The sequence below is a fragment of the Phocoena phocoena genome, chromosome 1, assembly GCF_963924675.1.
Source record: "Phocoena phocoena chromosome 1, mPhoPho1.1, whole genome shotgun sequence".
NCBI lineage: Eukaryota > Metazoa > Chordata > Mammalia > Artiodactyla > Phocoenidae > Phocoena > Phocoena phocoena.
Window position 1 is genome coordinate 157515931 of NC_089219.1, and position 12879 is coordinate 157528809.

General features: G+C 33.9%; 1 protein-coding gene across 2 annotated transcripts in view; it reads left to right on the plus strand.

Moving 5' to 3' along the window:
* The window catches only part of EXO1 (exonuclease 1), a 38174-nt gene extending 26517 nt beyond the window's left edge, over window positions 1-11657 (plus strand). For both annotated transcript variants that reach the window (XM_065880844.1, XM_065880849.1), the window contains 4 exons: window positions 2043-2601; window positions 6421-6522; window positions 9615-9808; window positions 11519-11657. In XM_065880844.1, coding sequence (XP_065736916.1) covers window positions 2043-2601; window positions 6421-6522; window positions 9615-9808; window positions 11519-11657 — 994 coding nt within the window. The remainder of the gene's footprint in view (window positions 1-2042; window positions 2602-6420; window positions 6523-9614; window positions 9809-11518) is intronic.
* The last annotated feature ends 1222 nt before the right edge of the window (window positions 11658-12879 follow it).

A 12879-nucleotide genomic window follows, 5' to 3' on the forward strand; every position in this document is an offset into this window, starting at 1 on the left:
GAATAATGTTTGTGTGTCTCTACAGGTCTTGGCTATTAAGTCATTGTGGAAGCTTAATGAAATCTCTGTCTGAAGCTGTAAATAGCTGCTTTATATAGCTTAGTTAGTAGTTTCGCTAAGAAATTGTTCAGAGGATGCATTAAATGCTTGGAGAAATATTTTTTTCTGCATCAACCTCCTGTGAAATAATAATTGGGAGTAAATCTTTGATGTATAATTATGTGATCTAGATTATAGAGCAATATCTAATAATAATTAGATATTGTTAAATTAGTTTTCTTAGCTGATTTTCAAAGTTCTTTTATATGTTATTTCTCACAACAGTATTATGAGATATTCAGGTTGGCGTTATTTTCTCTATTTTGGGCTAAGAAATTGAGGCTCTTAGCGGTTAAGAAATTTCCCAGGGTTTTATAGTTAGTATTAGTGATAGGAAAGATTCCTAGTCATAGTTGGCATGGTACCTTGAAAAGAGCACACAATCTTATAGGCCTGGACTTGAATTCTCACTCTGTCATTTAATTAGTTGAGTGATCTTTCATATGCCATTTAACTTCCCTGAGCCTATTTTTTTAACTATAAAATATGGATGATCATATGCATAAGACTGTTTTAAGACTAGCAGAAGTTATATATATCAGACACCTGGCACAGTGCCCAGTCACTAATATATATGCCAGTGGTCATTCCCACCCCATTCTTTTTAATATAACATAACAGGAGGTATTAAATATGCAAAAGATTGTCTCCAATCTGTTGCTTTTTAGAAGTCTGTTTTAAGTCTTATCTTTATTATATAGATACTTATCCTAGAATACTGCCTATTTATTTTCGCAGATCTAGAAATATAATTATCAGTTAAGTCACACCATAGGCTGTTTGGAAAGAAACAGCTGTGAACTAGGAGGGGTTCTGGGTTTTAATTCTGTTCTTTAGTTGATTAATTTTATAACCTTGGGCTCTGTTACTCAAACTTCTCTTACCTACGAAATAATACATAGAAAAATGTTTGGATATCATAGGGGTTATTGTTTGCTTAAAAGGGAGCTGATGTTTCTTGCTCAGTGAAAAACCAAGTAAGACTTTTCCTTTTACATGCTGCTTCCTTCCTGCCCTGTGCCCACACACATCAGCTAAGGGTTTGATGTAAAGATAAGAGAGGATATTTACTCTCCAGCATTTAGTAAATATTCTGTTTAATCATCTTGGATTTGAACTAATGCCTATTAATGAGGTAAATTCTCTTTAAGTTTCATATTTAGCTGATCATACACTCTAGGATTTTCTTTTAAAACTAAAAACACTCCTTGACTACATCCTTCCCAGTAATGATACTGATCTTTGTTTCATTTATATTGGAGTTTTTTTTGGTTTTTTTTTGCGGTACGCGGGCCCCTCACTGCTGTGGCCTCTCCCGTTGCGGAGCACAGGCTCCGGACGCACAGGCTCAGCGGCCATGGCTCACGGGCCTAGCTGCTCCGCGGCATGTGGGATCTTTCCGGGCCGGGGCATGAACCCGTGTCCCCTGCATTGGCAGGCGGACTCTCAACCACTGCGCAACCAGGGAAGCCCTATATTGGAGTTTCTAAAAGTGATTTTTTTTAAAGCTGCTACCCTGAATAAGTACTACCTCTTTAGTAATACAGAATTGAATAATTGATTTGAAAGTCTTAACCTCAATATTTAAATTAGTGTAGAAGTTTACAGGGTATATAAAAAGCTTGGTAGATTAGTATACTACTACAAGTTCCCAGATGGCTTGCTACTACTAGGAGGTAAGCTAAGATGAGGGGCAAATGGCTAATTTATTTTGCTTTTACAAAATAAGAGACCATAGTTATAAAGTGTCCTTTCTGTTGCATATTTCTATATCTGTTCAAATATTTGAGTATCAGCCATGTGTAAAATCTATTTTGCCTTTATGAAATTAATATATTTATGAGATTTTTAAAAAAGAACCATTTTTCCATTATGAATCTTGTCACCTTTGTGAGAAAACTCTAAAATACTTCTGCATTCTTTCTGTTGTTTTTTTCTGTTAGGTTTTTTTCCAATTCTCTGGGTTCTGCTGACTGTATATCAAAGAAAGCAAGCAGCCAGTCTCTAGATGAAACTGCTGTCACAGATAAAGAAGCTAATATAAATGAATCAGATTGTCTAGATGGCAAGAAGTTGTTAGATATCAGTGTAGCACATAATTCAAGTGAGCATATTCCAGATGATGTGACTGTGATTGCTGAAGAGTCTCAGTCTTTTAAGACCAGCAGATTCACGAGGACCATCTCACCACCCACCTCGGGTACACTAAGAAGTTGTTTCAGTTGGTCTGGAAGTCTTGGAGAGTTTTCAAGAACTCCAAGCCCCTCTCCAAGCACAGCATTGCAGCAGTTCCTTAGAAAGAGTGATTCTGCCATCTGTCTGCCTGAGAATAATGAGCCGTCTGATGTATCTCAGTTAAAGAGTGATGAGTCAAGTGATGAATCTCATCCCTTACATGAAGTGGATTGGTCTTCACAGTCTCAGGAAAGCATGGACTTATCACCACACAATTTAAATGCATCAAAACTTTCTCAGCCTTCTAGTAAGGATTTAGATTCAGAGGTAAGTCACATTATGAAGCGTTTGTTTTCAAATTCATATGTAAGAGAAAATAGGGTGTTTATCAGACAATTGAGGAAATTTTGCCTACATTATGGAAATAATTGATTGTTTTAATTTTTCATTCTAGATCTTACTGTGTAGAAAGTTCATGTTTTATTCATCTGAAGGGCTTCTCTGTATTTAAGACTCTTATACATTTAATCTAACTATATTTCTTGAATCACTGTGTTCCATTGATAGGTGTCTCAAGTTGTGGAGCACTTAAGACCTAAGCAGAATGATAAGCTTCATGAAAAGTTATTAAAAATTTAATATTTAAATCCTTAATATACTCTTGAATTCAGACAACATTTGAAACCTTATAATGAAATGGCCCTGTTAATGGGATGGTGTTCATCGTAAGTTTTAGTACTTCAGAAATACATTTTTTATCTACTCTTACTATTCTTTTTGCAGTTCCCATTTATGACAAAACAAAATAGTAATAAAAGTGATTTTATGTTATTCTGTGTAAATTAATAAAAGCATCCTAGCCATCTTTTTAATTTGTAAAATATCTTTATCCTTACTTAAGTAAAATCAAAGCTCCAGATAAGTACTGCTCATAAGACCCAGTGACATCATATTTTAAAATGACATGATGGCATAATAACATTCTTTAATCTGAGTTATCTTAAATTTATCAATTTAACATACTTCATTTCATGTTCACAACTACAGTTACCAAGTTGTAAGAACAATTACAGCCTTGGTAATATTTGACAGAACTTTGAGGTCTGATAATCCTGAATATTAAACATCTAATAAATCAGTATATCTTGTGTTTATAAGAAGGAAAGTATTTTATTCAAGTTCCTAAAGGAAACTTGAGTTGTATTGGACTCAAAGACAAAAGCCTAGTTACAATATGGAAGCAAATTGTTTTCATTTGGAGAAAGTGGAAATCAATTAATATATTCAAATCCAAAATCCATTCCATGTAGTGTTTTTTAAGTAAGAGTATGCCAAACCAAGCCCTTGAGGCTTTTGCTTTTCTTTTCCCATTCACTCACTTTGCCTTCAGTTTATCCATACTGTTCTAGAAGACTGTTTCTTTTAACATGAGGCTCCATTTTTGTTCGTTTGTTTTTTGCGGTATGCAGGCCTCTCACTGTTGTGGCCTCTCCCGTTGTGGAGCACAGGCTCCGGACGCGCAGGCTCAGCGGCCATGGCTTACGGGCCCAGCCGCTCCGCGGCCTGTGGGATCTTCCCGCACCGGGGCAAGAACCCGTGTCCCCTGCATCGGCAGGCGAACTCCCAACCACTGCACCACCAGGGAACCCCTGAGCCTCCGTTTTAATGTCATCTTTTTCATTTTCCACATCTTACTGCATTTTTCTCATGGTACCATTTGGGTACCATCCCAGTTGCTATTTCTTGAACATCTTTCTTTAAAAATCACTGTCTATTTGTGAGGATACTTTCAGGTCTGCTGAGCTCCTTTTGGGTGTTCTTGTTCCTTTTCCAGCAGACATCTTCCTGCTTTACTAACTTTGTAAAGCTTTTAGCATGTTTTACTGAGAAACCTTACCAGCTCACAGCCTATGGGCTCATCATGCTGACAGAACTCTCCACACTTCTGTCTTCGGGGCTAACCATTTTTGTGATTATCAATTATAGAAACATAAATTCTCTCCCCTCAAAAACAAACAGACTAACTAAGAATCATTCATTAAGTCATCTCTTGCCACCAGATGTGGTAAATTCCTCTTTGCATAAATGAATTAATCGTCAAACAATTGGGACAATAGCAGGTAACATAAAAACTGTGTAATCTTTCTTTATTCAGAAAATGTTTTAAAGAGCCACAGTGCCACTGGGGCTTCATTTTGAATATCAGGTTTTACTGTATGGTTCTGAAGAAAATGCATTGGAGACTTCCACTGGTGGTTCACTGTGAACAGCAACAACCATGTATTCTATGTATACTGAGTTCATTAACAGTATTGGAGATTAATTAATCTTAGGATCTTACTCTTGATCTTTATTTTAAGAAATGATACAGCCCAGAGTCATCACTACTATAAGCAAGAAATGTTAGAGTTTCTGTAAGTTACAATCCAAATTAATGGAGTATTTTTCACTTTTGGATTGTTTTAAATATATAATACTATGTAGAATCTCAAGATAAATATTTTAAAAAAAAACCTCTTGAAAAATGCAGAAATGTAAAGCCTTCTGAATTTGCATTCATTGTCCTTTTTTATTTGACTTTTGTGGGAATCCAGATAATTCTGTCTATAGAAAAGTCTTACATGATGGGATTGGGGTGTAGAGGGTAGGTCTTGAAAGTCTTTGCTGAAGGTAACTGTGCATTTGATACAGTGCTACTCTACTTCTTGAAAGTATATGCCTTTTTTCTCTTTAATGTTGAACATGTTACACAATGAAAAAGAGATGTAGAACTATACTGGTTCAACCTTTTGTAGCTAGTAATTTATGAAAAGTATTAGCCAAGTTTACAAATGATGTTACAGCAGGAGACTTTTTTTTTTTAACAAGAGAACAAATCCACACTTTTATTTATTTACTTTCCAAAAAGTTTAAATCCTTGAAGGGGTGCAGCATCACGTGGATTCTGTGTCCAATGGCTTTAGCAGGAAGATTGCTTCAGAATTTGGCATGAACCCCATGCCATTGTTTCCATGAGCATGAGTTATTTTTCCCTAGATTACTCTGGTTTTGTTGAGTTTGCCACCATGAGTTACAGTGTTGTTCTTTGCTTTGTACACATAAGCATACCTCTTGCATAGATAGAAGTCAGTTTCATCTCAAGCATAAACACCTTCAATTTTAAGAAGACCTGTGGGCTTCCTCTGGTTCTGGAGACTCTGCTTACAGGTTTTTTTTTTCTTTCTTTCTTTTTTACATTGGGGCAATGTGGGATGCATGAAAATTTCAAGTATAGTCTTACATTGCCTGAAGCAGTTGTAGATTCTGGATAATATCACAATATACCAGACACTGGGTTGGCTTTAACATTATGTGACACAGCTTGTGCCTTGCTCACAGTTTGGAAGGGGATACACAGAACATCCAGTACAAAGATGACCTTGAACATGGATTTTGTTATAGGATCCAGGTCCCCAACATTGCAAACTTGGGAGGAGGAATTGAGATCTATCATGTCAGTATGGTTTAATCATGGCAGGAAAGACTCAGTGAAAATTACTCTTATATGTTTGGACCTGAAGTGATTAAGAAATGAATCACTGCAGCCATCTGTCCATTAAAAAGGAGGGCAGCAAATGCTTGGCATGTCTTTTTTTTTTTTCTTTCTCCCAGGACAGTGATCTCCATGTTGTGGGGGTTTTTTTGTTTTGTTGAGGTATAGTTGTTTTACAATGTTGTATTAGTTTCTACTGTACAGCGAAGTGGAGTTCCCTGTGCTATGCAGCAGGTTCTTATTAGTTATCTATTTTATACGTATTAGTGTATATATGTCAATCCCAGTCTCCCAATTCATCCCACCACCATCCCCCATGCTTATAGTTTTTTTTTTTTTTTTGCTTATAGCTTTTTAATTTATATTTTACACAGTACTTCTTCAGCTGGTTTTCTTTAGTGAAACTAGCAAACACCATTCTTTCCACATTAGATTAATTTTCTTTTATTCTATTTCATGCTTTTTATACTTTTTTTCTTCTGATAAATTACATTTTATTTACACTGATTTTCTCAATTTACTTGTTTTATGTTTTGTTGAATATTGGTCAGTTGTCATAAAAATTTGATAGTAAAAATCTAAGTTTGCTTTATTTTTTCATCTCGGGGATCTAGGAATCTGATTGCAATTTTAAGTCACTTGATAATCAAGGTAATCAGAAATCCAAGCTATACTTATTTCATTTTTCGAAAAAAGGCACGCTTCTAAGGAACAAGGTAAAACACTTACTTACTTAAATTATTTTTAAATTTCAGAAGCAGTTCATGCTTATTACCAGGCAATAAGAAATATAAGCAAAATTAAAAATCAAAATGCCTATATTCTTATTTACACAAAATGTCTGCCTTCAAACCATCTAGAACCGTATTTGTGCATGATTTGTAGGTGTGTAAATTGTGAAACCTGCTATTTTTCTCTTACAGTATACAGAACTTTTTCTATGTACTTACATAACATTACTTATAATGAATAAAATATGCCATTGTATGGGTTTAGCTAATCTTCTTATGTTTGTCCTTTACCCTAAAAATTTTTGCTGTAGCAAAGAGTACTACAACGAAGATTTTGTTGGTAAATATTTGAGTATTGTACACATTTTTGATTATTTTGTAGGGGTGAATTCTATGGAGTGGTATTACTGGTCCAAAGGCATACGTGGTTTAAAGCTTTGATGTATATTGCAAAAAGGCATTCTAGAAATTGGGTACCTGATAAGCCAAGCTTTTTTTTTTTATCAAACTATGTAAATATATGTGTGACTGCATAGTGAAAGCTTGTAAGTTAAAACCTATTTTATATATTAAGTGTTCTTGCCTGTAAATATCAAAATACTAATTCCTGACTTAAAAATGGGCAAGGGACATGAACAGAAATCACAAAAGAAAAAGCACAAATGGCTGATTAACATATAAAAAGCACATTCAACCTTATTAGTAATCACTGCAAATCAAAGTAATAAAATATAATTTCTTACCTCTCATTTTTCCAAAAAAGTTTTTAATTTACTCATTTTATATAAGAGTATAGTGAGATGAATAATCACATGTTTAGGAGAGTAAGAATTGTTGTGCCATTTCTGGAAAGCAATTTGAAAGAGTTCAAATAATTTAACCCAGTAAGTGCATTCTAAAACTTGAGCCTAAGGAGATAATGAGAGTTTAAATACAAGAGCACTTATTCTTGCATTGGTTGCAATAATGAAAAATTGGGGGAAAAAAATCTAAATATCTAGAAATAAGAGAGTGAAATACATTAAATACGTTGTTGGTTTTAGCTCTTGGCTGGTAGATATATAGGTGAATTTTTTTTCTTTGTTTTCTCATGTTCTTCTGTAGTGAACCTATATTATTTTTCTTATATTTATACAAGAAAACTATATTCCTATAGTTAACATATTATTTTCTCATGCGTATTTTTAAAAGCATAAAACCTTTACAAAAATTTTAAATAAATGGCATGGCATATCTATTTGAAAGAAAGTCCCCATCTCATACTATATAAATATAAAACTGAAAGATAACAAGGATATGAATGTAAAATATGTAAATATAAGATTCTTTTAAAAATCTTTGAGAAAGGCTTTTTCAGACAGATACTGTCTTGGAAAGATGTCCATATTATTTTTGAATGAAAAGGGAAACCATGCTATTAAACAATATTAAACACAATAAATAGCATGGTATTTTTGTTTGCTTAAATGCTGGAAAATACACGTGTGTATGTTTGTACAATCATAGTAAAATGTCTGGAAAGATACCAAAATTATTCACAATGATAGGATTAGAGATGTAGAAAGTACTTTCTCAAAAGGAGTTATATTAAAGATGATGGTTTAATGTCCTCAAAAGGAGGACATTTTTTTATTATTTTTATTCTTTCTGTCAGATTTGCATTGTCAGTGTTTTAACTGTCACTTCTGTTTTGGTGACAACTCCCCAGATGAACCCTCCTTCTTGCTCCCTAATATCCAAATTCAGTATCTAAAATCAAACTCATGTTTTTTTAACCTCTAACCAGTACTTCTCAGAGCATTTTTATCAGTTATATAAAATTATAATATTTGTTCTATGTCACTTAGTTTCAAAATCTTACGGTTGTCCTCTTTCCTTATAACCTCCAGTTGGATCCTTCTTTTTCAGGGGTTAAAGACAAACAACCAAATAACTATACCTATCTAAATCCTGTTTCTTTCTTTGTCTTATTTCTTGCTCTCCCTTTTCCCATCACCAACATCCTAATTCAAGATTTCATCTTTCGTGTGTGAGTCCTTCCATTCTTTATACACCCTCTACTAGATTCATTAATTTTAAAGCCTTGTTTTATATTACTACACTCCTACTATCCAAAAAAAATAGCAACAAAATTTTAATGGCTCCATATTTCACACAGCATAAAAATCAAGTCAGACAAAGACAAATATCATATAATATCACTTATTTGTGGAATCTAAAAAAAATGATATAAATGAACTTATTTACAAATCAGAAATAGACTCACAGACATAGAAAACAAACTTATGGTTACCAAAGGGGATAGCAGGGGCAGGGGTGGGGAGATAAACTAGGAGTTGGGGATTAACATACCTACTACTATATATAAAATAAATAAACAACAAGGACCTATTGTATAGCACAGGGAACTATGCTCAGTATCTTGTAATAACCTATAATGGAAAAGAATCTGAAAAAGAATATATATATATGATATATATGTATATATAACTGAGTCACTTTGCTATACACTTGAAACTAACACAATGTTGTAAATTATACCTCAAGTAAAAAAATCAGTGGATTCAACTTAAGTGTCAGTAGAGATCTGTTTAAGTAAATTACGGCACATTTATACAATGGAAAAAACAGGCAACCTATTCAAAACAAAATTCAGTTCTACATGTGAAATGGAAAAATCTCCAAGATACATTGTTAAGTAAAATCAAGATATATTAGGCAAGAAAAACAAAGTACATGACATTTTGTAGTATGCTGCCAGTTGTGTGTGGGGTGTATGTGTGTGTGTATGTGAATGAATGCAGTGGTTGTACAGGAAACTGGTAGCAGTGACTGCCTAAAGGCAGTGAGGGGGTAAGGGAGACTCACTTTTCTGTCTGTTCTTTTATACTCTTGATTTAGTGCCAGGTACATGTATTACCTGGTGAAAATATGATAATTTTTGTAGATGTTTATAAGCACACTTTTGCACATCGATTTTAGGTTATTTTTTGTTCCAGTGTATAAATAATAGTTTGAAATTAAATAAAGGTAGTTGCTTTAACAGAATAGTATTAAAACGGGCATTTAATCTTCAGGTTCCTGGGCTGTATAAATCTAGTTCTGTGGACAGTCTTTCTACAACCAAGATCAAACCTTTAGTACCTGCCAGAGTCAGTGGGCTGAGTAAGAAGCCATCAAGCATCCATAAGAGAAATCATCATAATGCCGAGAACAAGCCAGAATTGCAGATAAAAATCAATGAACTCTGGAAAAATTTTGTATTTAAAAAGTGAGTTATCTTGTAACTTATTCTAAAATGATAAATATTTTTTTCTGTAATTTCAATCCCTGTCTCCTCTTTCTATTTTCATATGAATCAACTTCTTTTTCTCTTACCCTAAGAAAATTATTTTCCTCTAGTCCCTTTAACTGACTCTTTGTAAGAATATTTAACTTCAGTTTCTGTACCTTCTTTTAGTGAAAACGTGGCAAACTAAAAGCCTCAGTTCTCAATCTGGCTTTGGGGTCTCTCTGTTGTTAAGCAAATTACTTTTCCAGGCCTTAAGTGTCTTATTTTTCTTTCCTTCTGAATGTTGTTGTAGACATGGGAAGGTAATGCTCTGTGGTACTTCTGGATTTAAAGCAGTTTGTTTCCCTAAATTATCACATCTAAAATGGGAAGAATCAATGAGTTTATATGATGAATTAACCAGATTTCTAATGTATGTAGCAAACACTGTTTTAAGAGAATTGACTCTCTATATATCTACATTTTTTGAACCAAATTGCATCTGTTAGACAACAAAATTAGCCACAAAGTAGCATAGATTTATAATTACTTTATTTTCTTGTTCTTATTAAAGCAAATGTGCTAAGAATAAACACAAAGAAAAAGGGAGGGAGGGAAGGGGGGAGGTGACTTACATAGGATGATAAGATTAAACCTTACCTAATAGAAATGTTATCACAATCAGATGAGATACTATGAGTGGAAACACTTTGTAATAAGTGCTGGACAATTATGTTTTTACTTTACATTGTGTTAAGTCTAGATTAAACCATATAGCAGTAGTTCTCAAACTTTTTTTTTTTAATATTTATTTATTTATTTTGGCTGTGCCGGGTCTTAGTTGTGGCACACGGCATCTTTTTTAGTTGCAGCATGCAGGCTTCTTAGTTGCAACATGCGGGCTTCTTAGTTGCAGCATACGAACTCTTAGTTGTGGCATGCATGTGGGATCTAGTTCCCTGAACAGGGATCAAAAAGGGATCAAAGCTTTACTCAGTTCTGCTTTTGGATTATCCGTACAAATGTCAGCACGGTAAGAAAGGCAGATAAAGTCTAAATATTATTATGAAAATAATTTTGATCTTACAAACCCCCTGAAAGTGTCTTGGGAATTTTTAGGCATCTGTGGATCATACTTTGAGAACTGCTACTAGAGGGAAATTAAGGGTGCAACAGTATTCTTAAATGCCTTTTAGAAAAATAAGACTTAATTACTCCTGTTGAAATTTTGTTGACAGGACATAGAATCAGTTTTGTTATCTTCATGATAGGATTAATTTTTATAGACATAGAACTTCCTTCCAAAAGTTGGAAGAAGGGGAGGGATAAAAAGATAGGGCTTAAACATTTGTTTATGCTTCACTCATGCTGGTCCTCAGCCAGACTTGAGAAGGGTTCTAGAGAGAAAAGAACTAAAGTTTGTTTATTGGAACCATTCTGCCTTAGCTAGTATATATTTAGTAGTGGCTTGGCACCTACTTTGAAAGGTGATTTAGAAAGCAGTCATGGGTACTAAAAAGCAAAACTTAAATTTTCTTGGGCATACTCAGAGGAGAACCTGAATGTGTCATATAATAAATTGAGACAAATTATACAGTAGAGGGTTTTATCCTCTTTACATACCTCTATTTTGTCCAGGTAGATTATTTTCAAATAAACACTACCCTAAAAACACCCAATAAATTCATTTTATTATATTATCTTTTGCAGAGATTCTGAAAAGCTTCCTTCTTGTAAGAAGCCAGATCCCCTGTCTCCAGTCAAAGATAACATCCAGCTAACTCCAGAAGAAGAGGATATATTTAACAATTCTGACTGTATGCGTGTTCAGAGAGCAATATTCCAATAAACACAGGAAGCTGGGAGGATATTGCCTGCAAGAGAATCTCTATCAATTTCATGTCCTGTTTGAGAATGAAGCAGTTATCAGTATGAAAGACTTGTTCTTAGATCTATGCTATTTATTTTTAAATAGAGTACATTTTGTATATTAACTATGTAACTGTTTTTGTTCAGCTTATTATATTTTCATAAGAAGCTAACTAGAGAAATAATTTTGGTTTTGACAGGTTTTTGAAGTTTTAATGTTAATTGAGCAAGTCCCTTGGAACTTACAAAAATCTACTCTAAAGATTTCTGTAATGTTGTCAAGTACAAGGATGGTAAATGGAAAACCACAATTCTGTGGTCATTTTGTACTAGAGGAAATTACTGTGTTTCTTTGAGCTATAGTTTTTTCACCTGCCTTTCCTGTCTGTCTTTCAGGGTTGAATTGGATATACAGTTGCTGGGATGGGAGGGGTAGTTGGAAGGGTTAAAGATCATTGCATAAATGGGGCAGTGCTCTATTTTCCCTGAAGAGTTTGGTTGGGTTACAGATTGACAGTAAAAGAAAATTGGTTTCAGCATCATATGAAAGGCACTACTTCTTATATCATTAATACTCTTAAACTTCAAAATAGCCTATTTCTCTTATATGTCTTTTTTGAAGTGTGGGTTAAAAATTCCCTAACGTATATTTAAAACTAGTATCCTAGGTGCAATGTAAAATATGAAAGCTGCAGGGTCTGTGATGTGTACATACTCTGCAAAGAAATAGATTCTTGGAAAGAAAACCAGCTATGCAAGTGAAGATCTGAAGTAAGGAAGTGAAGTAAGTGACAATCTGACAGGAAGTAAAGGAATTGTAAAAGTGTCTGATATAGAGGATAAAGGAAAGGGATCCAGAGCATTTTAATTTTTAAATGAGACTTAATAGAGGAGGTCAGAGTGGAACAAAAAACATAACATTGTAAGAAACAGCATAAAAATGTTAGAAGGGGAAAAAAATTTTTTTAAAAATCTGGAAAAGATCAAATACAAAGAACAAAAGCAAATTTAAACTTTCTGGAATGTTTCCTTTTATAGAACAAATTAAGAAAGGGAAGATGGTAGCAGTGCTGTAGTTTGTCAATCTCTGAACCGTCGCATAGCAGCAACTGGATAGCAAAGTCAAAATACTAATGAACAACATAACAACAAATTTAGATGGCATCATATACTTAGATCCTGAAATATAAGTGGGTGAAGAC